At 38.5% G+C, this 21,779-nt stretch overlaps 1 protein-coding gene across 6 annotated transcripts in view; it reads right to left on the reverse strand.

Moving 5' to 3' along the window:
- Positions 1–21,779, reverse strand: part of map2k4a (mitogen-activated protein kinase kinase 4a) — a 143,715-nt gene that overhangs the window by 35,384 nt on the left and 86,552 nt on the right. For all 6 annotated transcript variants that reach the window (XM_072241886.1, XM_072241885.1, XM_072241889.1 and 3 more), the window contains 5 exons: positions 20,769–20,943; positions 18,485–18,604; positions 12,950–13,069; positions 12,306–12,357; positions 8,604–8,731 (listed from right to left, as the gene is read on the reverse strand). In XM_072241886.1, coding sequence (XP_072097987.1) covers positions 8,604–8,731; positions 12,306–12,357; positions 12,950–13,069; positions 18,485–18,604; positions 20,769–20,943 — 595 coding nt within the window. The remainder of the gene's footprint in view (positions 1–8,603; positions 8,732–12,305; positions 12,358–12,949; positions 13,070–18,484; positions 18,605–20,768; positions 20,944–21,779) is intronic.

Genomic DNA, 21,779 nt, shown 5'->3' on the forward strand with positions numbered 1-21,779 from the left:
TTCGATCACTCATACCAACAATAAGAGAAAGACAACTCAGATTCCTAGGACACATCATGCAGAAAGATGAACTAGAAAAACTCATGCTCTCTGGAAAGATTGAGGGGACCAAACCTGGAGGAAGACCTCGGCTTATGTACATTAACAGCATAGCCAGGTGGCTTCACATCGAGGAAATGGAAGTCATCCAAAAAACGAAGGATAGATCTGTATGGAAAACCATGGTCCCCAAAGTCCACATCGGATATGGTACCCAGGCAGACAGTCTCTTGCATCTCCACTTTCTGGTTCACCTCTTTAGACAGTTTGAACCATCACTCTTCCAATGTTAGGGACTGAGTTAAACACTATACAGCGTTCTCCTCATTCTGGATCCATGATCTGGCTCAGCACCAAAACCATCAACTTCTATCCCTACAATGCAATCCTTCTTCATCAAACCAGCACCAAATCTCCACTTCAACTAAACTTTCCCTGCAAACTTCTAACACATTAATTGCAATGTATATTTTGTTCACAATGAATATTACATTATATCCAGTGCAATCCATTCTCAAATGACTAAAACTTTCATATCTTAATTTTTCAGTATGACTAAATCTTGCTTACCAACGTAACCTTTGCTGTAATAATTACATTATCACTGGTGCAAGTCATGAAATTTGTTGTTTTGCAGTAACAGTACAGTTAAGCCAAGCCTAATGACCAGCACCACTTAGAATCTCTTTTTTATTCTGCCTATTGTTTTCATCATCTCAACAATAGACATTGTTCGGTCTTCTGCTACATTTTGGAATTCCCTTCCAAGCCCAAGTATTGCTGTTTCTCCACCTCCAAAAAAAGTCTCAAGCCCACTCACCTTCAAATGATTGAGAGATTTAGCAGGCCCTTAATCTTATGATGCCAACTCATACCAATTACTACTGTACAGCATGAAAACAGGAATCATTTCTGTACACATCCTCAATTATCACTAAGCAAAATTGTATTTGTAGAGTTCTAGGAAGAAAATTCTGGTATCACATACAGCTGAATAACAGTACCAATGTTAAGGAAAGAAAGAGTAAGTTGCCTAAAACCAGGCTACAACACTGTCTTCAGAGTACTGTCAAAGCCAGTTTTGAAAATGAAAACACTTTACACCCACATTTTCTATAAGCAACCTGAAACTACTTCCATAAATAACTACAGTTAGCTAAAAGTTTAAAATACTTACTCACTTTAACTACTGACTGATGTTACATGCTCAAGGAGATTTGTTTCTTTTTGCGGGAATGATGTAACAGTCTTTTGAAGGTTACCTGATGTGATTTTCCCACCGATGCGAGGTCACGTGATGACATGTGCACCATGACTATACAAGGGTTGACCCAGATGACGCAGTAGGTTTTTTCAGTTTGTAGATTTCCAGGTAGAACGTGCTGTATCTCCGTTTCTGTTGCGTGTTTGTTTTTGTGACGCAGTTTCATTTTTAAAACGGTTTTGCGTTCTATTGCAAGATACCATGCTATGGACTGGAAATTTTTGGCTAGACGTGTTGATTTACTCAATTCCAACAGTAAAAGGGAGAGTGAAGAATTTATCGAAGTGCAGGATCGAGGGATCGAGAGGAGTCGGCGTCGTTTGGCAGTTTAACAGTTTAACAAAGGATCGACCTTATTGAGTCTTCGTTGGCGGAGTAGCAACCTGCATCGAGGATTAAATCTTGCCAAAAAGAGCAAGGAGTTCATGCAATGGTTTGCTCTCTCTCTCTCTAAAAGAATTAAGGTCAGTTGTTTTAAACTGTTTATTTACCTCCACGTGGATTCTGTGGACAGAACCAGCAGAAAAATTGCGTCCGTGAAGAAACCCTTCTCCAGAGAAGTCTCTCCCCAACTGAACGTATAGATCTGTTGGACTTTCGAATTTATCGCTTTAAGAACTGTTTTAGCATTTAACGCTTTAAGAACCAGTGCCGAATGTTGATTTCTTGAACGGCTCCATATCGGTTAACTTCTGGTTAAAGTTTTCGTTTTTTTTTACCTTATCGTTTATCCGTGTTTAATAAATGTTTGGTTGTTTTTATATAACCTGTCTCGACTGATATTCATTGCTGCCGTTTACGTAACACTGAAGATTGTGGACTTCAATCATTAGCTCTTAACTGTTTCTTTCTCTCCAGAAAAAGGAAAATTCCAAAGAATTGGCTCACCAGGGGACTGACTATTAAATGTTATTCTCTTACTGTTTTAATTCACTTGCTTGATAGGTTACAGAGTGCTGCAGCAAATTTCTCAGCGAACTTGTTAAGTTTAAAGGGGGCATAGGAGGTAGGGCCCGGTGTGTCAGAAGTATGCGTGGAAATTTGCGACTCAGTAAGTGGAAGGGGAATGTAGGACCCAAGGTCCCCCATGGATCAAAAATGAACCCAACAAACATTACCTGTGAATGAGATACTGAACCACCAGGAATTGCGTTTGGTCATATCATGTATTATCAAGAGTTTTACCATACAATCTAAAATGTTAGGCATCAGTACTTCTATTCCACACCCATCTTGTAAAGTCTGCAAGCTTGCAGCTGATAGCCTTATAAAATGGGTAGATCAAATCCATGTTACCACTAAATACATTTCACATGATCACAAAATATTCAAATAAAACGTAATTTCTGAACAACAATATTTTCAGAAATTAAGCTTATTAGCAGCCAATATTGCATGAGTTTTCCATAGCAAATGTAGGCAGCATGGCTCTAATCCACATTGCTGACATCATCATAGTACATAGCAATTCCTGAAATTTTAATGCTCTGAGCAAAAGCTACTTTATCAAAGAGATGCCAATGATGTCACCTCAATACTTGAGTAGTTCAAGATGAAAAAAAATCTTTGTTCACTCATTCAGAAGTTGAATAGAGCGAATGATGTCATCTCAGTTTAGGGCTTCTACTGCCTAAACTTAGAACATTACATCAGTTGGTACTGAGCCCACTATAAAGTACTTGGTTCCAAAGCTTAGGTCATGTCTACACTTAGTAAATACAAAGCCGATTTAGCTTCAGCAAAGAATAATACTTCCAACAAAATGAAAATAACACAAGTACCATGCTTATTACATGTAGAAAAAACTACAATTAACACACACCATTCAGCTTAGGTTTAAATTTTAAATGAATTATGTTTGATTATATTTGCCTAAAACTCAAAAAATGATAGAAAGTGTCGATTTCTCATGCAAAATGTATTTCCCCACATGGGTAAAAATTTTAAACAAGCATAACCCAGGACAGATATTTAGTGTCAAACAGGAAGTAGCACATTAGAAAGGACACATGCCTTTTTTCTGAGCTCACTTGGACTGGGAAAACTGTATAATGAACACTTAAGTCATTTATTCATTCAGCACAAATGCAAAACCAAAAATGACCACCAAAAGGTTACCAAATTTAGATTGGAAACCAAGGGTCAGCCATTGAACCAAGTCATAGTCTGCATGCTTTAATAATACTATTTACAATACAAAATATTTCTTCATGAGATCAAGACTTTTTTAAAACAGCTACAAATACTCTAGATTAGCTGCATGATCACAAATTTTGTACATTCCGTTCAAAATATGACATTATCACCATGCCTGAACACAATAATACTGTACTTGAAGGCACAAAATGTTCTGATTTCATCAAAATGGGAAAAAAGGCCCAAATCCTCTGGGAGCATGAAAAATACTAACAGTGCAATTCTACAATTTTAAGATAACAAATTTAAATGCAATACTTTCTAACATTCAAACCATTTTAAGCAGTAAAAGCACTTCAAAGAAAGCTACCATTTAACAATGTACATAGTCACACGGAATTTCAGCAAATCAAGAAATCAGCATCATAAATCTCACTGAATTAACATTTCCTTGAAGAGCAATATTAAGGGCAACTATCACACTGCTACCGAGATAACAAAATCTTCAGCAGGAATTCTAGAGATTTACGAGCCCGAGAAGCAATTTTGGAGCAATTGTATTGTATAACCAGTTTCCGACTGTGCAGTTATGTTCCCTCATTTGTGACTCCCTCACTAATAAAAACATCTCAATATTTACAGTTTCAAGCTCCATCAATAAGGTCATTTCTCATTCATTTAAACTCCCAGACTGCAGACCAAACTGTCTAGCTTTTCTTGACAGAGTTAGTCTGGTGGTGAATCTCCCTAGAACTGCTTGTAATGCTACCATATCCTTGTTATCTGTGCAAGGGAACCTCACTGTGCACAGTATTTTAGGTGTGGCCTGATAGATACTCTGTACAAATGCAATAAAATCTTCCTTTTCTTAGAAAGAGTCCAACATACCATTTGCCTTCATAACTTTGGGACTCGTGCACTAGGAACACCTAGAAAATCCTCTGAACTTCGTTCATTTGCAGCCTCTGTCCATTTAGATAACAAATTATTGAAGGGCTAATAAAACACAACTATTTTAGAGATAGTCCTGACGAAGGGTCTCGGCCTGAAACATCGACTGTACTTCTTCCTAGAGATGCTGCCTGGCCTGCTGCGTTCACCAGCAACTTTGATGTGTGTTGTTATTTTAGAGATAGACATAGAATCTGAACCTCATCAAAACAAAATGCTTGGACAAGTTCAGTCAACAAAACTTCCAATTTCCCCAATTGCTTTTTAACAGGATGTTTTAGAGATTTTTCTCGATTTTCTTGATTTATGTTATTATATGCAGAAGTAGTCACAACCATTGTTTACTGTAGCAAAAAAAATCTACATTTCACAACTCCATCAGTATCTTCTGTGGCACAAACTTCTGTATTTAATTTATCCTGCTTAAATAGCAATTATTAAATTCATAGTTGTAACTGAACTCATTATTTATTGATTCAACTTTGTAGACAACATTAAGCATGCTCCTCCTCAAATGGCGGGAACAGTCTTTCAAGTACCTTCCCCATGGAATACTCTCACTGCTAAAAGGCAAACAGCAATAAGCTTAAAGAGAGAACATGCCATGGTATTCAAACCACACACAATGCTGACATCAAAATCATTCAACATTTTGATTTTGTACTTATTACTTTAACAATAATGGATATGATCATGCTCAAGATCTTTTTTTCACACCAGTTGGGAGTGCACAACAATGTTCCTACATCGTGTTATTGCAGTTAAAACAATGATAAAATTCAACCATTTGTGACATTCAATTTTAATAGAAATTGCAATTTATAAATTATTCTGGAAACTTGTAGAGTTTATCTCTGCACAGACCCCACGGTTGTGTGCTGAGCCCATTGCTGTACACTCTGCTCACACTGTCAAGCTCGCCGATGACATGACAGTGCTGGTGCTCATTACAGACAACAATGAGGCAGCCTACAGAGAGGAGGTGGAAGAGCTCACGGCCCTGGTGCCAGGCAAATAACTTCTTCCTCATTGTTAAACAAAACAAGGGAGATGGTTACTGACTTCAGATCTCACACCATTCTTTACATCAGCAGCACAGCAGTGGAAACCATGAGCAGTTTCAAACTCCTGGGAGTGCACATGTTGCACATTTACACTCGTGTCATCCTACAGAAATTGCACTGTAGTGGAGAGGGAGACTCCACAACAGGTAGACAAAACTGCTCACTGCATCACTGGTACCACTCTACCAACATCAAAGACATACATAGAGAAAGGTGTAGGGAAAGGGTCAGCAACATCGAGCGATCCCACCCACGCTGCTCATGGACTGTTCCTTCTACTGCATCCCATTCTACCTAGCATCCATGCCAGGACCAGGAGCCTCAAAACAGAAACTTTAACAAAAGCAGTAAGGTTGATCAATACCTCCGCCCATTAACACCGCCCCCCCCCCCACACCCCCAACCACCACTACTTCATTATTTCCTGTCAATCACCTTATGTCCAAACACTCCTGTGCCTAGCGCCACTTTTTGGACACAAAATCTATGTATACAAGCCATTTTATGTAATTACATTTCTTATTATTGTGTTTGTTATTGTGCTTTTTTAATGCCGCATCAGATCCAGAATAACATTTGGTTCTTTTTTACATCTGCGTACTGGAAATGACATTAAACAATCTTGAATAGAGACCAGGATAACCTTGTTTGTGATTATCTAAACAGGGAAAACAGGAGTGGGTTACACTGCTCTTAATCATTACAAAGGATCAGTCAAATATACAGTACTCCATAATTAACCCATGCTTAGCTTGATTTTTATCAACTTTGCCTCCAACTTCCACTCAGCCCTTAAATTCACTTGGTCTATTTCCGACACCTCCTTCCCCTTTCTCGATCTGTCTCCATCCCGAGACAAAGTGTCAACCGCCATCTTTTATAACCATACTGATTCCCACAGTTATCTTGACTATACTTCTTTTCACCCATCTCCTGTAAAAATGTTATTCCCTTTTCTCCGTTCCTTCATCTCCACCACATCTGTTCCCAGAATTTGGCTTTCCTTTCTGAGACATCAGAGATTTCCTCCTTCAAAGAATGGGGCTTCCCTTCCTCCACCATTGATGCTGTCCTCACCTGCATCTCCTCTATTTCCCAAGTATCCACGCTCACTCCATCTTCCTGCAACCTTAACACTGACAAAGTTCTTCTCGTCTTTACCTACCAGCCCATGAGCCTCCGAATCCAACACATCCACCATCTCTCAAGGGATCAAACTGCCATGCATATCTTTACCTCCCCCATTCTCCATCTTCTGCAGGGGTCAATTCCTCCATGATTCCCTTGTCCATTCATCCCTCCACATTAACCTCTTCCCTGGCCAAATGCCACACCAGCTCATTTACTTCTTCCACCACCACAATTCAGGGACCCCAACTGACCTTCCGGATGAAGCAACATTTCACCTACAAATCTGCTGGTGTCATCTATTGTGTCCAGTGTTCCTAATGTAGCCTCCTTTACACTGGTGAGACCCATCATAAAATGGGGAGGGATAGTTTTGTCAAGTGCCTCTGCTCCATCCACCAAAAGCAGAACTTCTGGTTGCCAAACATTTTTAAATTCAATTCCCATTCTGACATGTCGGTCCATGGCCTCCTTTTGTGCCATGATGAGGCCACCCTCAGCATGGAGGAGCAACACCTGGGTATCCTCCACCTGACAGCATGAATATTGATTTCTCCTTCCAGTAAAAAAAATTCTTCCCCCTCCTCTTCTTCTCTTTCCTACTGTGGCCCTTACCTCTTCTCACTTGTCTACCACCTCCCCTGGGTCCCCTCCTCTTTCCCTCTCTCCTATGGTCCACTGTCCTCTACTATCAGATTCCTTCCTGTCCAGTCTTTAACTTTCCTATCCACCTGACTTCACCTATAACCTACCAGCTGTCCTCCGCCCCCTCGCCACTAGCTATCACCTATCACCTACTAGCTATCCTCCATCCCCTTGCCATTAGCTATCACCTACTCTGCTATCCTCCTACTAGCTATCCTCGGCCCCCTCCCCACACCTTTTCATTCTGGCCTCTTCCCCCTTCCTTTCCAGTCCTGAATAAGAGCCCCGGCTCAAAATGTCAACTGTTTATTTGTTTCTACAGCTGCTGCTTGACCTGCTGAGTTCCTGCAGCATTTTGTGTGTGTTGCAATAAATATCCACAGCCTATTTTAGAATTCTAATCTTCTAAATGAAAACATTTCTCACTTCATTTGTAAGTAGATGACCCTTTTTGAGACCATGTTTCGTTTCTCTGCACCCATCAACCTTAAGTACATCTCAGAATCTATACAGGGCTTTTTCACAATAAAGTGTTTGGTTTCCAGGTATATATCAAGTACCTGGACTCATTTGTACAGGTCACGGTGAAGAATAGTGCGGACTGCGGCAAAATGGAAGATTAGTGATATAGAAAGTTATAAATTTAAAAAGTATCAGTAGACCTTTAGATGAGCAAAAAAGCAACATGCATTCAAATGAAATTTCAATAACTAACATTTGCACTTCCCTCCTGCCTTCCCTACCAGATTTATTCTGTCCATCATTCGTCCATGTCCCCTCTCAAAAAAAATCTAGTTGCATAATACAAAACAGAATGCTAGTAAAACTCACATTTAAGGAGACACATACTGCAAGATGATGGGTTGGGTTCAAGACCACATGTATCAGAACTGAGAAGAAAGAAGGATTGCCGATATAGAAGGGAGGGGTGGGATAGAGACTAGAAAGTGATGGGTGGAACAGGGCCAATACAGGAGAAGTAGAACATATGGATAAGGAGGCAATGGAGTACTGTACTTGCCTTTTTTCTGGATCAATTCAAGGTCATCAATCATACTAAAATCTAGGCTATACAAATCTTGTCATTACATCATAAGAATGACAGTAATCTAGGGAGTATAGAAAATTATCAAGATATTTCTGGGCCTGAAGATTTTTGGTTATGAGGAGCGATTGACTGCGCTGTTAATTGTTTACTCTGATTATATCTTCCCCTTGCCTCACTGCTTCTAAAGTATTTCAATTCTTACAGGAAAAACCCAATTCCCTCAGAAATGGGCCTTGTGGTGTTTAAAAACAAAAATACAAGTTTAGCTCAAATTATCAATAAAAGGCTCTATTGATTAGGAATATCAAAAAACAGTATTTTGGCTTACTGCCATGTATGGTCGGCATCCTGCATCCCTCGTTTTGGCAATAGAATCTACTAGTTGTCCACTAATACCAAAATCACAGAGTTTAATATTGCCATTTCTGTCCATAAGAATATTGGAAGGCTTGATATCTGTAAAACAAACATTTTTTTTAGTACATTGCAATAATATCACTGTCTTTAATAACATTGCAGGAAGGATACTTGTTAAAAATAGATGAAAATTAAAACAAATCACCGCAGAGCGTACATATACCAATGAATACTTAATACTGCTCATAACAGCAATACAGAGGGAACTAGTCAGTGAAACTAAGCTCTTCCTATGTTAAATTTACAAATTTACACTAATTTCATACCTACTGGCCATTTTCAATTCATGAAGTGTTAAATTGTCTGCTCTAAGGCAAAATAACCATGTTCTCCCTTTTGGCCCATTTAATAATCTGTTATAAATCCAAGGTGCAAAATAGAGCAGAGCAGTACTATTAATGAAAACACAAAATATAATATTAAGAGTAGATCACATGGCCCCAACCCACCTCATCTATTCAACAAGGTCAAAGCTAATCCTGCATGTCGTGTCACTTTCCTATCCAATTGATAGATCCCTCATTTTCACTGTACCAAAACATGGATCGGTCTTAAACTTGAAGGTACTCCACAAGCAAATATCAACAGCCTGCTTTAGAATTCCAGAGATTCCGAATCCTCTAAATGAAAAAATTTCTCATTTCAGTGCTAATTGACCGCATAGAGAGCATGTTTCCTTTCTCTGTATTCTTCATCAAGTACCACCTCAGAAACTAACCTGTTAATTTCTCTTAAAATTCCTTGTCTCCATGATATCTTATCCTTGTATGAATTCAGTGTATATGATCATTTTCCTACCAACAACTCGGTGTTGGTACTACTTAGTATTTTGTACTAAGAATCAACCTAGTGGATCAATGTTGTGCCTTAGATGGAAATCAGATCAAAACTTCACTCACTACTCTAGGTTCAAATTCAAAGACTTAGATGAGTTCACTATGCTTATACTCCATTTGCCCTTGTAATAATTTTCTCTACACTATTTGCTTTCAACCTGCACACTGTTGTGGCACCATATTCTATAAACTAGCTCATTTACATTCCTATGATTTCCATACTCTAAGTACATTCATCATATTTTTAAAAAGCATTTCCAAAAAAAAAAATTGGCAATTGTAGCATTCTAACTAGAGTTCTTCCAGGGTGGTTGAAAGAAACTTAATTAGGACTCCCACATGCCTGGCATCATTCCACAATTAGCATGTGAGCAAGAATGTTTCAGAATACTCAGTCTAACCACATTGAAAATGGCAGATTTGGCCCAGAACCTTCAACACCACTCAGCTCAAAAATCAACTATTTGAAAACTGTTTTGTTCCTTAAAAGCTGATTTTTGGAGAAATCGTAATTTTAATACTTTCACCAAAAACTTCAGTCCAAATACCTTCCTCAACTAACAGTCTGAATTATTCAGGAACTAAAGGTTGGTAAATCTCCTTGAATGAATCCAATATCCTAGATGTAATGTGGTGCTTGCAGATAACATATGCATTGTAATAGATCTCCAAGTTCTCTAGATTCTGGAATGATGACTGTGGTTTGCAAGGAAACAAATTCAAGCCAGACATTGGCTGCTAGAAAGGTAGTGGAAACCATTAAGGTAATGATGACAGGGCACTTTGAAAATTGTACAATTAGGCAGAATCAGTACACTTATGTAAGGGCAATAGCTACAGACAACACTGAGATTTGTAACTAGTCAAGCTAATAAGGGAGTACATCAAATATAATCAGTAATTTCGTAAACATCTGACAAGGTGACATACAAAATTTAATTAAAAATTTAATGAAGGCACATACAAAGACAGAAAACTGGTTAAAAGGCAGAAACCAGTAAATTTTTAGTTCTAAGTTTTAATACTGAGGAGCCCAAACACCAACTACTCCGCTGGTAAAGGAACAAAGAAGATTAAGTGAGTCAAGAGACTAACACAGGGGTCTGCAACCTTTTTGCCTCTGTGGGCTGGATTGCATATTAATGAGCGAACAGTGGACCAGATAAATGCCATAAAAAACTTGAAATATGGGAATTATCCATTTAAATACATCTAGTTATGTTTTGCCTCAAATTAATGAATAACACATGCTGGAAAATCATTTGTGCTTAACCACAGATGCCAATTAGTAATGATAGAACTCAGTTTAGTTTTTCTGTCCCACCATTGCTGGTGCCCCATCAGTTGTGATGCCAATTAGCTTCAACACATTAAGTTTAATTTCTGACATCATTTTCAGCAAAGCTTCAAAAATGTCTGCTCCAGTAACTGTGTCCTTCATAGGAATTAATTGAGTAAATTCTTCAAAAATTTGAAAAGTTGAGGTAACTCCTCGCACAAACACTGCAAGTTGAGCAGTGTCTCACAAGTCTGTACTCTCATCAAGAGCAATTGAAAAAAAATGCAATTCGTTGCAGACATCCCTTAAACAACTTTTAACATCTGCTGACATTTCTTCAATTCGCCGTGTGATCGTTCTTGCTAACAGGCTGATAGATGCAAATAAAGATTTCTTTTCAGGACAAACAATATCCACCACTGCTAGTAAACATTCTTTGACAAACTCTCCATTTGTAAAAGGCTTCATCTTTTCTGCAATACGTTTTGAGACTTCATAGCTGGCACGGGTATTTCCTTCATTTTCACTGCTTTTTCGGCACTCAGCGCCTACCTTCCTGCGTTTTGCATTCGTTGCCATTCGAATTTTTTTCTTTGATTTTATTTCAAAACACGAGCTATTCAACAAGTATCGTAGAATATGTAAATATCTGGATATTTAGCATGGATTTCTTGTTAAAACACAGTGACGCTGTTTCTGTTTACAAATTTCAACTATCCCATCTGAAAACCTGCGTGTGCACGGTAAGTATCTAATATATATTAATAAGGTAGTCTGCCTTCCCATCATTCGTATATACCAGTGTTTGGTTTGGAACAAAACAGAACCTGGGGCCAATGTAACAAGACGCCATGCATGTCCATCAGTGTGGTCGCATGAAACACTCAGAATCAGGGGGACAAAAAATTGCCCGCGGGCCGGGTTGCCTACACCTGGACTAACATATGCATGAAGTGGAAAAATGCAAGGTTAATCATTATGGTAGGGAAAAAAGAATAAACTTTAAATAGTAATTAATGGGGGTACTGCTTTAAGAAACACAGAAAGTTAACATGGAGGTAAAACAAGCAAATGGAAAAGCGAAATGCATGTTGGAATACCAAAGTGAAGAAATCCTTCTGCAAATATAAAGGCTTCAGGTGAGGCCTCATCTGGCGCAAATCAACCATCAAGTACTCATTTACATTAATCTCACAACCCCATTTTTCCTACATTCTGTCCATCAAACAACCCCAGATTCCACTTACATACCAGGTGCAATTTGCATTGGCCATTCAATTAGTGACCTACATATCTTTGGCTTGGGGAGTAAACCAGAGCACCTGGAGGAAACCCACAAAGTAACAGGGAGAATGTCTAGGCTCCTCACAGAAAACAAACAGGGTCAGGATTGAACGAGGATATCTGGTGCTCTGAGGCAGCAGCTCCAGTAGCTGCACCACAACTGATGTCTTAGTAATGTGCATCCTCCTTTGTAAGACATGACCTAAACACTTACCTCGGTGAATTATTTTCAAGTTTTCTTTTAAATAGTTAAGTGCTTTCACAGTCTGAAAGAAAGCAAATGAATATCAGAAGAAAGCAAAGGAATGTGAAAGGTTGTCGGAAAACATTAACACTAATCACATTCACAATTGACAAATATTCCACAATACAAGAGACTACATTTCCTTTTTGGGATTTCTGCACTGTTCTGGTTCTGGTCTCCCTCACTCCAATGATTTAATTACTCCATCAACTCAGTGTAGTTTCAGAATTTTCGATCCTAGTCCCACTTTCTATCTTTTTCCCCCTCTTCAAGAGACTCCTCAAAAACCAAAGAGAAGACATTTTTATCACTTGTTCACTTGACAGTATTTTTTAAATTTCTATTTCTAAAATCATACCCCATGAAGCAGTTTGCTGCTAAAAATGCTAAATGCAAATTGCTATTTTACCAGCAAAATATACAATAGATTTCTTTTTCTTAAATTCATGTACAGGGAAGCAAACTGGTTTCTGGCAAACTAAGGTGCAGGTTGACATTGAATCAGAAATAAATCTAACATTTACTAACTGTTGAAGTTTTGCATTCCATTATGGAACAATAATTGCAGCAATTATACTTATAACTGCTTTAAAACTAAACACCAAGTTACTTACAGCTAATGTGATTTTGCCTAAAATTTCCTCTGGGATAACATCATCTAATGCACCATATACATATTTGTAGAATTTGTCAAATGAGGTAGACATGAGCTCCATACATATCCAACAATCACCCTGAAAAGAAAGTTAATAATCAGATTTGATCTTCTGAAAACTGACCATTTGGCACAGAAACTTTTTTTTGGGTTTGGGTATTGACTGAGTTAAAATGCACACCTTCACATTTGCACAAGATAGGGTATGTACTATTGCAATGTTGGAACATGTCTTTAAAAAGAAACCACAGCACAAACAGCATTTTATGATAATGCAATTTGTCTTCAGCTAGTTTACACATCTTCAGAATACGAGGGGTGATTGATAAGTTCGTGGCCTAAGGCAGTAGTAGTCAATTTTAGAAGACGTAGCACATTTATTTTTCCTATATTTACACACTTAGTCCAGCGGTCATGGAGCATACAGATCCCTTCTTTGTAGAAGTTCGCGTCTTAGACCTCCAGAAAGTGGTCCACAGCAGGGGTGATTGATAAGTTCATGGCCTAAGGTAGAAGGAGATGAGTTATTTACTTCAAACTTACTGCGTTTTTACTCAAGAGTTGAACTGCATGTGCATGTAACAAGAGCTGTACAACTCATCTCCTTCTACCTTAGGCCACGAACTTATTTATCACCCCTGCTGTGGACCACCTGGAGGTCCAAGATGCTTTTGTTACATGCACGTGCAGTTCAACTCTTTGAGTGATAATGCAGGAAGTTTGAAGTTAATAACTCATCTTAACTTATCAATCACCCTTGCTGTGGACCACTTCTACAAAGAAGGGATCTGTATGCTTCACCACCGCTGGACTAAGTGTGTACATGTAGGAGGGGACTATGTTGAAAGATAAATGTGCTAGGTTTTCTAAAATTGACCCTTCTACTTTAGGCCACAGACTTATCAATCACCCTTTGTATAATCATCAACTAGTTCAAAAAAGCAAACACTGGAAGCAATGTGAACTAAACATCGGCGACCAAAGCTTAACTCAGGCGAGGTGAATGTTAAAACTCAAGGATTTCAGACAGGAGGCACCAGCGAGAACAGGTAAGCTTTATTTTTTTTTAAATTGTCTATAAATCCTTAGCCCCAAGTTCAGTGCAGGCAGGATGGTTAAGGCGCAGGAATGCTCCTCCTGTGAGGGTACCTGACAGTGTCCTTGATAACTACATTTGCAGGACGCGTACCAGACTTTCGCTCCTGACTGACCAGGTCAAGGAACTGGAGCTGGATGTACTCACAACCATGTGGGAGGCTGAAAACCTCAAATGAAACTTTTACTAAGGTGGTCACTTGCAGGCTTCAAATATGGATGGCTGATCACCACAGTAAGACAGCAAGCAGTCAATGTAGGGTTGCCCTGTGGCTATTTCCTACATGGCCCAGCGACTCAGCAGGGAAGGGTAAAGTCAAGCAGAGAGATAGTGATAAGAGACTCAATAGTCAGGGGGACAGACAGGAGACTATGGCTGAGAAAGAGATGCCAAGATGGTGTGAAGCCTCCCAGGTGCTAGAGTCCACGATGTCTCAGAGCAGCTGCGGAATATTATCCAGGGGAGGGTGAGGAGACAGGAATAATGTTGCACATTGGCACTACTGACATAGGTAGAAAGGGGGAAGAGGTCCTGTGCAGACAATATAGTGAGTTAGGAAAGAGGCTGAAGAGCAGGACCTCCAAAATAGTCAGGGCAGGAAGAGGATGATAGCACAGATGTATGAGTGGCTGAGGAACTGGTGCAGGGGGTAGGGTTTCAGGTTCCTGGATCATTTGAACCTCTTCTGGAAAAAAGGTGACCTGTATAAGAGGTGCAGTTTGTACCTAAACTGGAGGGGAACAAATATTCTAGCCAGGGGGTTCACTAATGCTATTTGGGAGGGTTTAAACTAGTTTGGCAGTGAGATGGAAACCAGAGCACCAGGTTAGAAAGTGGAAGTATAACAAAGGAAGTGTATATGGATAAGATCCCTAATGAGTACTTTACTTCAGAATTTACCAGGGATGTGGAGGATAATGAGATCAGCACCAAGACTATTAATATAGTACAGCATTTCAAAGTCAAGGAGGAGGTGGTGTTGTGTCTCTTAAAAGCATTAAGGTGGACAAGTTGATGGGATATACCCCTGGTTATTGAGACAGGCAAGTGAAGAGATTGCTGGGGTCTTGAGCAATATCTGTCTCCTTCAGCCACAGGCAAGGTCCCAGAGGACTGGCGAGTAACTAATGTTGTTCCATTGTTCAAGAAGGGAACCAGAGAAAGGATGTTTCCCCTCAAAATAGAGGGGCGCCCTTTCAAAACAGAGATGTGAAGAAATTTCTTTAGCCAAAGGATAGTGAATTTGTGGAATTTATTGCCACATGCAGCTGTGGATGCCAGGTCGTTGGGTGTATTTAAGGCAGAGATTGATAGGTTCTTGGTTGGACATGACATCAAAAGTTACAGGGAGAAGGCCAGGAACTAGGATTGAGGAGGAAAAACAAAGTATCAGCCTTGATTGAATGGCAGAGCAGACTTGATGGGCCAGGTGGCCTAATTCTGCTCCTATGTCCTATAATCCTGGAAACTATTGACTGCTGAGTCTCATGTCAGTAATAGGGATATTACTGAAGAGAATTTATGAGCATTTGGAAAACCATGGCTTAATTAGGGAGAGCCAGTATGGTTTTGAGCAGGGCAAGTCATGTCTTACTAACGTAGTTGAGATTTTTTAATGAGGTGATAAGGGTGATTGATGAAGCTAGAGCTGTGGATGTTGTCCACATGGATTTTAGTGAAGTGTTTGACAATGTCCCTTAAGGCAGGCTCATCAAGATCAAAATGCATGGGATCCCTGGTGAATTGGCCTTTTGCATTCAGTACTAACTTTCCCAGAGAAGACAGAAGATGGTGGTCGATGGGACTTTTTTTTAGCTGGAGGTCTGTGTTCAGTAGTATTCCATAGGGATTGCACTGGGATGTCTTCTGTTTGTGATGTATGTAAGTGACCTGAATTAATATGTAAATTGGTGAGATAGTAAGTTTGCAGATTATACAAAGATTAGTGGTGTTATGGATAGCTTAGATGACTGGCAGAGAATACAGCAGGATCAATTGCAGGTATGGGCAGAGAAAAGGCAGATAGACATTTACCTGGTCAAATGCAAAGTCTGGCACCCAAGTAGGTCAAATGTAAAGAGACAGCACACTGTTAAGAACAAGACCCTTAACAGTGTTGGACAGAGGGACCTTGGGGCTACTGAAACCTTTACGCAGATTGTTAAGGTGCTTAAGAAGGCATATGGCATGCTTGCCCTTAATGAGTCAATGCAATGAGTTCAAAGGATAGGAAGGTATTTTGCCGCTCTATAAAACTCGAGTTAGGCCGCACCTGGAGTACTGCATACAGTTCTGGTCACCCGATTATAAGGATGTCGAGGCTTTGGAGAGGATGTAGAAGAGGTTTACCAGGATGCTGCCTGGATTAGGGGGCATGTGCTACAATGAGAGGTTGGACAAACTTGGATTATTTCCTCTGGAGCGTTAGAGGCTCAGGGTAGATTCGATAGAGGTTTATAAGACTATGAGAGGCATAGATAGAGTAGACAAACTGTACCTTTTTCCTAGGGTTGAAATGTCTAATACCAGAGGGCATGCATTTAAAGCGAGAGGGGGTAATTTCAAAGGAGATGTGTGAGAGAGTGGTGGGTGCCAGGGATGGTGATAAGAGGCAGATACATCCAGGACTTTTAAGAAATATTTAGATAGGCACATGAACGTGAGGGAAATAGATATGGGACATTCTGTAGGCACAATTAGTTGGCCATTTGATTACTAATTTATTTTGTTCAGCACAATAGTGGGGGCTGAAGTAATATTTTATCATAGTACTGTTGGATTTAATTATTACAAGAATAACTACTATAATCACAATTACCACAAGTTGAGATGTTGGTAATGAGAATGAATTTGCTTATAATTTACCCAAAATACCAGACAATTAAATGAATGCCAATCTTTAATTTTTATAACATTTTTTAAACTCACTCTTCCTCCAAGAAGCTAGCTAACACTTTAAAGCTGTCTGTCTGCTTTAGCAGTGAATGGCAGGTATGACTTAAACCAGCAGGGAAGGATGCAGCCAAGAAACATTACTTTCACCTTCCGTGCCAATCTATGTCCATGTAAGGGCTGGTCTTGTGATTTCCCTACAAGCAGCTTGAAGTGTATGCTAGGGTCAATTTGTTGAACTCAGGGTCAGCAGCCATTGACATGTGGCTATCAACCATTGGAGAGTTGTGGTATGGCCGGATTGTCCAATCAATTTATACACATCAAATGTTAGGATATTAACTCCAATATAAAAACCAAAAACACTGAAACACTTAACAGGTTAGGAGAATCTTTCAAAGTACAAAAGTTGAGCTAACCTTTTGGATAGAAGATGAAGAGCCCAACATGTTTTTATTTTAGATTTTGGCATCTGCTCTTTTTAATATTCATTAAATCCAATATGTTTGTCCGATTCAAAAAGAGTCCCTGATGTTGTTGTTCTGGTTATTTTAAAAGTTTTACTGGATTAGGTATCTCTCAGAATGAACTGCAATACTGCAGTATTAATATTATGAGAATTTAAAGATAAATGTAAGCCTTTCCATTATTGGAAACAGGGTTGTATCTTGTCTTCGACTGCTGTGTATTGTAATGCTACTATTTTCATCAGCTGTCAAATGCACCATATTCACAATCCTTCAATTTTATCACCTATGAATGCTTTTGACATTTTTTACATTTATTCTGGTCATTGGATAGAACATTTCAGCATGCCTTATTTTGTCCAAATTCATTTCAATATTGACTTTTCTCAGAAATAAGTCAGAATTTTACCAAAAACATTATCCGTTCTTCCCCTTTCACAGTTTTGGTGATTTTTCCAACATGGTGACTCAGTAGTGTAGTAGTCAGTGTTAGCGTAACACTGTTACAGCTCCAGTGATTGGAGATCAGGGTTCAATTCTTTATGCTGCTGTCCATAAAGAGCCTGCACATTCTCTGACTGCGTGCGTTGCCTCCAGATGCTCGGTTTCCTCCCACATTCCAAAAGGATGTACAGATTAGGGTTAGTAAATTGTAGACATGCTATGTTGACACCTGAAGCATGGTAACACTTACAGGTAGTCCCCCAGCACATCAGAAACGATGATGTAAACTATGCATTTCATTGCATGTTTTATTATTTAAATGTACAACTGAAGATGATCTTTAATCTTTAAAATGTGTTTGTGGGAATTTGAAACAAAGCAATAAAATTGTTCTGATCACTATTATTTCCATTTACAATGACTCAACTGTAAAATCTAGGAGCTTACTTAATTATATATTATTATACCTTTTCCAGTGTCTACAGGTGAATATTTCCCATTTGAACACCAGTTCAATTTGATGTTACAAAAAAAAGCTCTCCCTTAAGAATTTGCACAAACATACAAAGAGAACATCTCATCTCAATTTTCTCACCTCTCTGAAGAGTGCACCATAGAACTGAACAATATATGGACAATCACTACTCCTCATTACAACATCTAAATCCATCAAAAGCTGTTTCTGCTCTTTCTCATCCACTGTTGATCGAATTCGCTGTAAAGAACGTAAAACATTAGAAAAATTGTCAGATTTCTATATAGTTAGAAGACGCTCCATTTTTCTTAAAAGTAAACTGTCGCGACCTCCTTCTGCAACTTAAAATCTATACTTCTGGGTAGATTCTTCTTTCCTTTGTAGTTCTATATGCTTTTTCAGCCATGTACACAAAGTTGGGCATTTTAAGTCAAATTTTATAATATGAAAAATGCATATACTTCAGTATTATTCAAAATAATCCATATTTTGTTCTCACAGTTGTTTATGATTTTTCAACTGATGAAATAATTTTGTTTCCCTTTTAAACATTTTTTGGGTAGCTTTAATAGTGAAGTAGTAAGGAACAGGTTATGCCCGAAATGGTAAATAATATTATGCACTTCAATGACTTTTCATATTTGCTGTCTTATAGGGGGAAAACAAGTTCTGTTAATGAATCCATCAAAAATATAACAGAAACACATTAATTATTAAGTTGACAGAGAGAAAAAAGCACAATGGTGATATACGATATACAAGCTCAGGTTCAATTGCTGGTGTCTAGGGTCAGTCTCCTGCTAATTTTCTTTAAGACAGTTCTGCAATAACGTCACCAGACTACACTCTAATAGCCTGCATTGCTAACTATCATTGATACCAAGTAGCAAGTTGTAGTGCTAAACAACCTCTCTTGCTAGGAGAATCTTTAGGCATTAGTTTCTCATAGGATTACAAGGAGCATATTAATCACAGACTGAAGGTGAGGTTAACAAAATGACCAGGATCAAAATAAGCTATCAATGTTTGTACACTGTGCAAGGCCTACAATAGACCAATAGCCAAAACAAATCTAAAACATCCTGGTCTCATTAAATCTGTTGCTTTAAGAATTGTAAAAATCATAAAGCGAAAATCATGTATAAACTCAAAAAATAAACCATTTTTTGAACATGAAACTTACCACCATATGAAGTTATTAAAACAAACAATTGGTGTGTCTTTAAATTCATCTATGAAAGGAAAAGGACAAGCAGATACGTAGATCAAATGAAAAGTGAAAAGCAGCTTAACACGGGCATGAATGGTTGGATTGGCTATAAATTTTACGTAATTCTATGTGATACATACCTACTTGGCAATTAGCTTTAGTGAGCTCTGATGGTTTTATAGTCTGCCTGCTGCTTCCTCTAAAACCTGATGTCATAGGCACAGATCTCAAACCACATGAAAGGGAGGATGTTGATAATGCAAACTGGCAAAGGAGTGTACTGCCATTTGAGATGTATACAGAGCATATAGAGTTTGCTGAATAAATTGAATATATTTTCATCAAAAGAGAATGTTGGAAATATCAAGAGACTTGTACTATAATATTTGGAAATCAAACTCAATTGAAGTTTAAGTATGAAATGCACATCTGACTATTTAAATGCAAATTTATGTGCATTATTGTCTAGTTTTAACTGCACTGCATCATCAGGGTATCAGAGTGAATGAAGCTCATAAATACAGTAATTTAGGATGATGTGCCCAAAAGGCACTAAGCTCCTGTTGATCCTTCAATCAGTAGCTTAAGAATGCACATAACCTATTAGAGTCAAACTGAAAAAAATTCTTCAGTTACAACTAGACTTACTAGGTCAAGCAAATTAGGAATGTGCTAATACTACTACATTTGTAGTTTGCACTATGTTAAATGCACTTTTCCTTCTCATACCAGTGAGATGATTGTGTAGATATTTTGGTGGATTTAATGTCTGAAAGGATAGTTTCAACCCTCTCCTTGTGAAAGCTGACTGAATGTAACATTCTACCCACACGTTGGTACAAACTTCTGAAGATTTATGAAAGATTTTTTTGGAAAACTGTGGTGGGGGGTTGTGTAGGGATGGAAAACACAACTGGAATAAGGGCATTGCCTTAAAACTGAAAATAAGCTGTGGGAATGGAATGGAAATTGTTTCTTTAGTGCCTGACTTTATTAAAGTTGGAAGCAACTCTGATTCGGCACACTCATGCTCAATGCATAAACTGTAGATAATATGAAGAAAAGGTTTTGAAAGAAACATTTAACAGCTTTGTTTTCCAAGTAGATCTTGTAAAGTTGATTTTAATAAATGGATTTCTTATTTATCTTGCAGCTTATATCGAGCTGATCAAGAATTACTATTTTAATGCTTACTTTCACTGCCATAACCTGCTCACTTGGGTTATGGACCATTTTGTTCACAGAACCGTAGGCTCCACGTCCTATTTCCCCAAGGTCCTTGAGGTCATCCGCAGTGAAATCATACAACTGTTCTGGAGAGATCTTCAATTTCCCTGAGGATTCAATGCTATGAGTCCGCAGCCTCTCTCTGAAAAAGGATGTCAAGAATGTCATTGGTCTCAGATTTTCAGAAGTGTAATCCTCATCAGTTAGAATCCACACCACTCCTTTAATCAGCTTCCTCTATTGTGGCTGTTATTTAGAAATATTGCTTACATTCTTTGATTTCCTGCAAAATAAAATGATAATAGATGGAAATCTGTGCATTTCAATTGTGTAATCATACATTCCTCTTTGCTTTTTCTATAAAAACTAGTACAAAATGTATAGTTATGATGGGTTTCAATACTGCTTCCTCTGATTTAATGTGAAGATAACTATTTGGGCTGACAGGGTGCATTTGATATGATGCCATAATGTTCAACCTCCTCCTTGTGCTGCCAACAGTGCAAATGTTTTCAATATTTTGACACTCTCAGCACCTCCAAATTTTTCTGTGATAATGGTGACCAACATTGCTTAGTGCAGCCAAGAGTGGTCTATTACAAGTTTAGTGCTAAGTCAGCACAAGTCAAGTACTTTTTAATTCCGTCTTGCCAAAACTATTGAAATTGACATAGGAGCAGAATTAGGCCATCTGGCTTATCAAATTTGTTCTGCCATTCCATCACATCTAATCTATTATCCCTCTCAAACCAATTCTGCCTTTTCCTTGTAACCTTTGACGTCTTTACTAATTAAGAACCCATCAATCTCCACTTTAAATATGCCCAGTAACTTGGGCTTCACAGTGGCCTGTGACAATGAATTTCAAAGATTAACCACCCTTTGACTTAAAAAAAATCTCATCTCTGTTCTAAGGGAATGTTCTTCCATTGAAGCTGTGTCCTCTTCACTTAAGACTCCCCCACTATAGGAAGCAAA

This window comes from Mobula birostris, chromosome 24 (assembly GCF_030028105.1).
Source record: "Mobula birostris isolate sMobBir1 chromosome 24, sMobBir1.hap1, whole genome shotgun sequence".
Classification (NCBI taxonomy): domain Eukaryota; kingdom Metazoa; phylum Chordata; class Chondrichthyes; order Myliobatiformes; family Myliobatidae; genus Mobula; species Mobula birostris.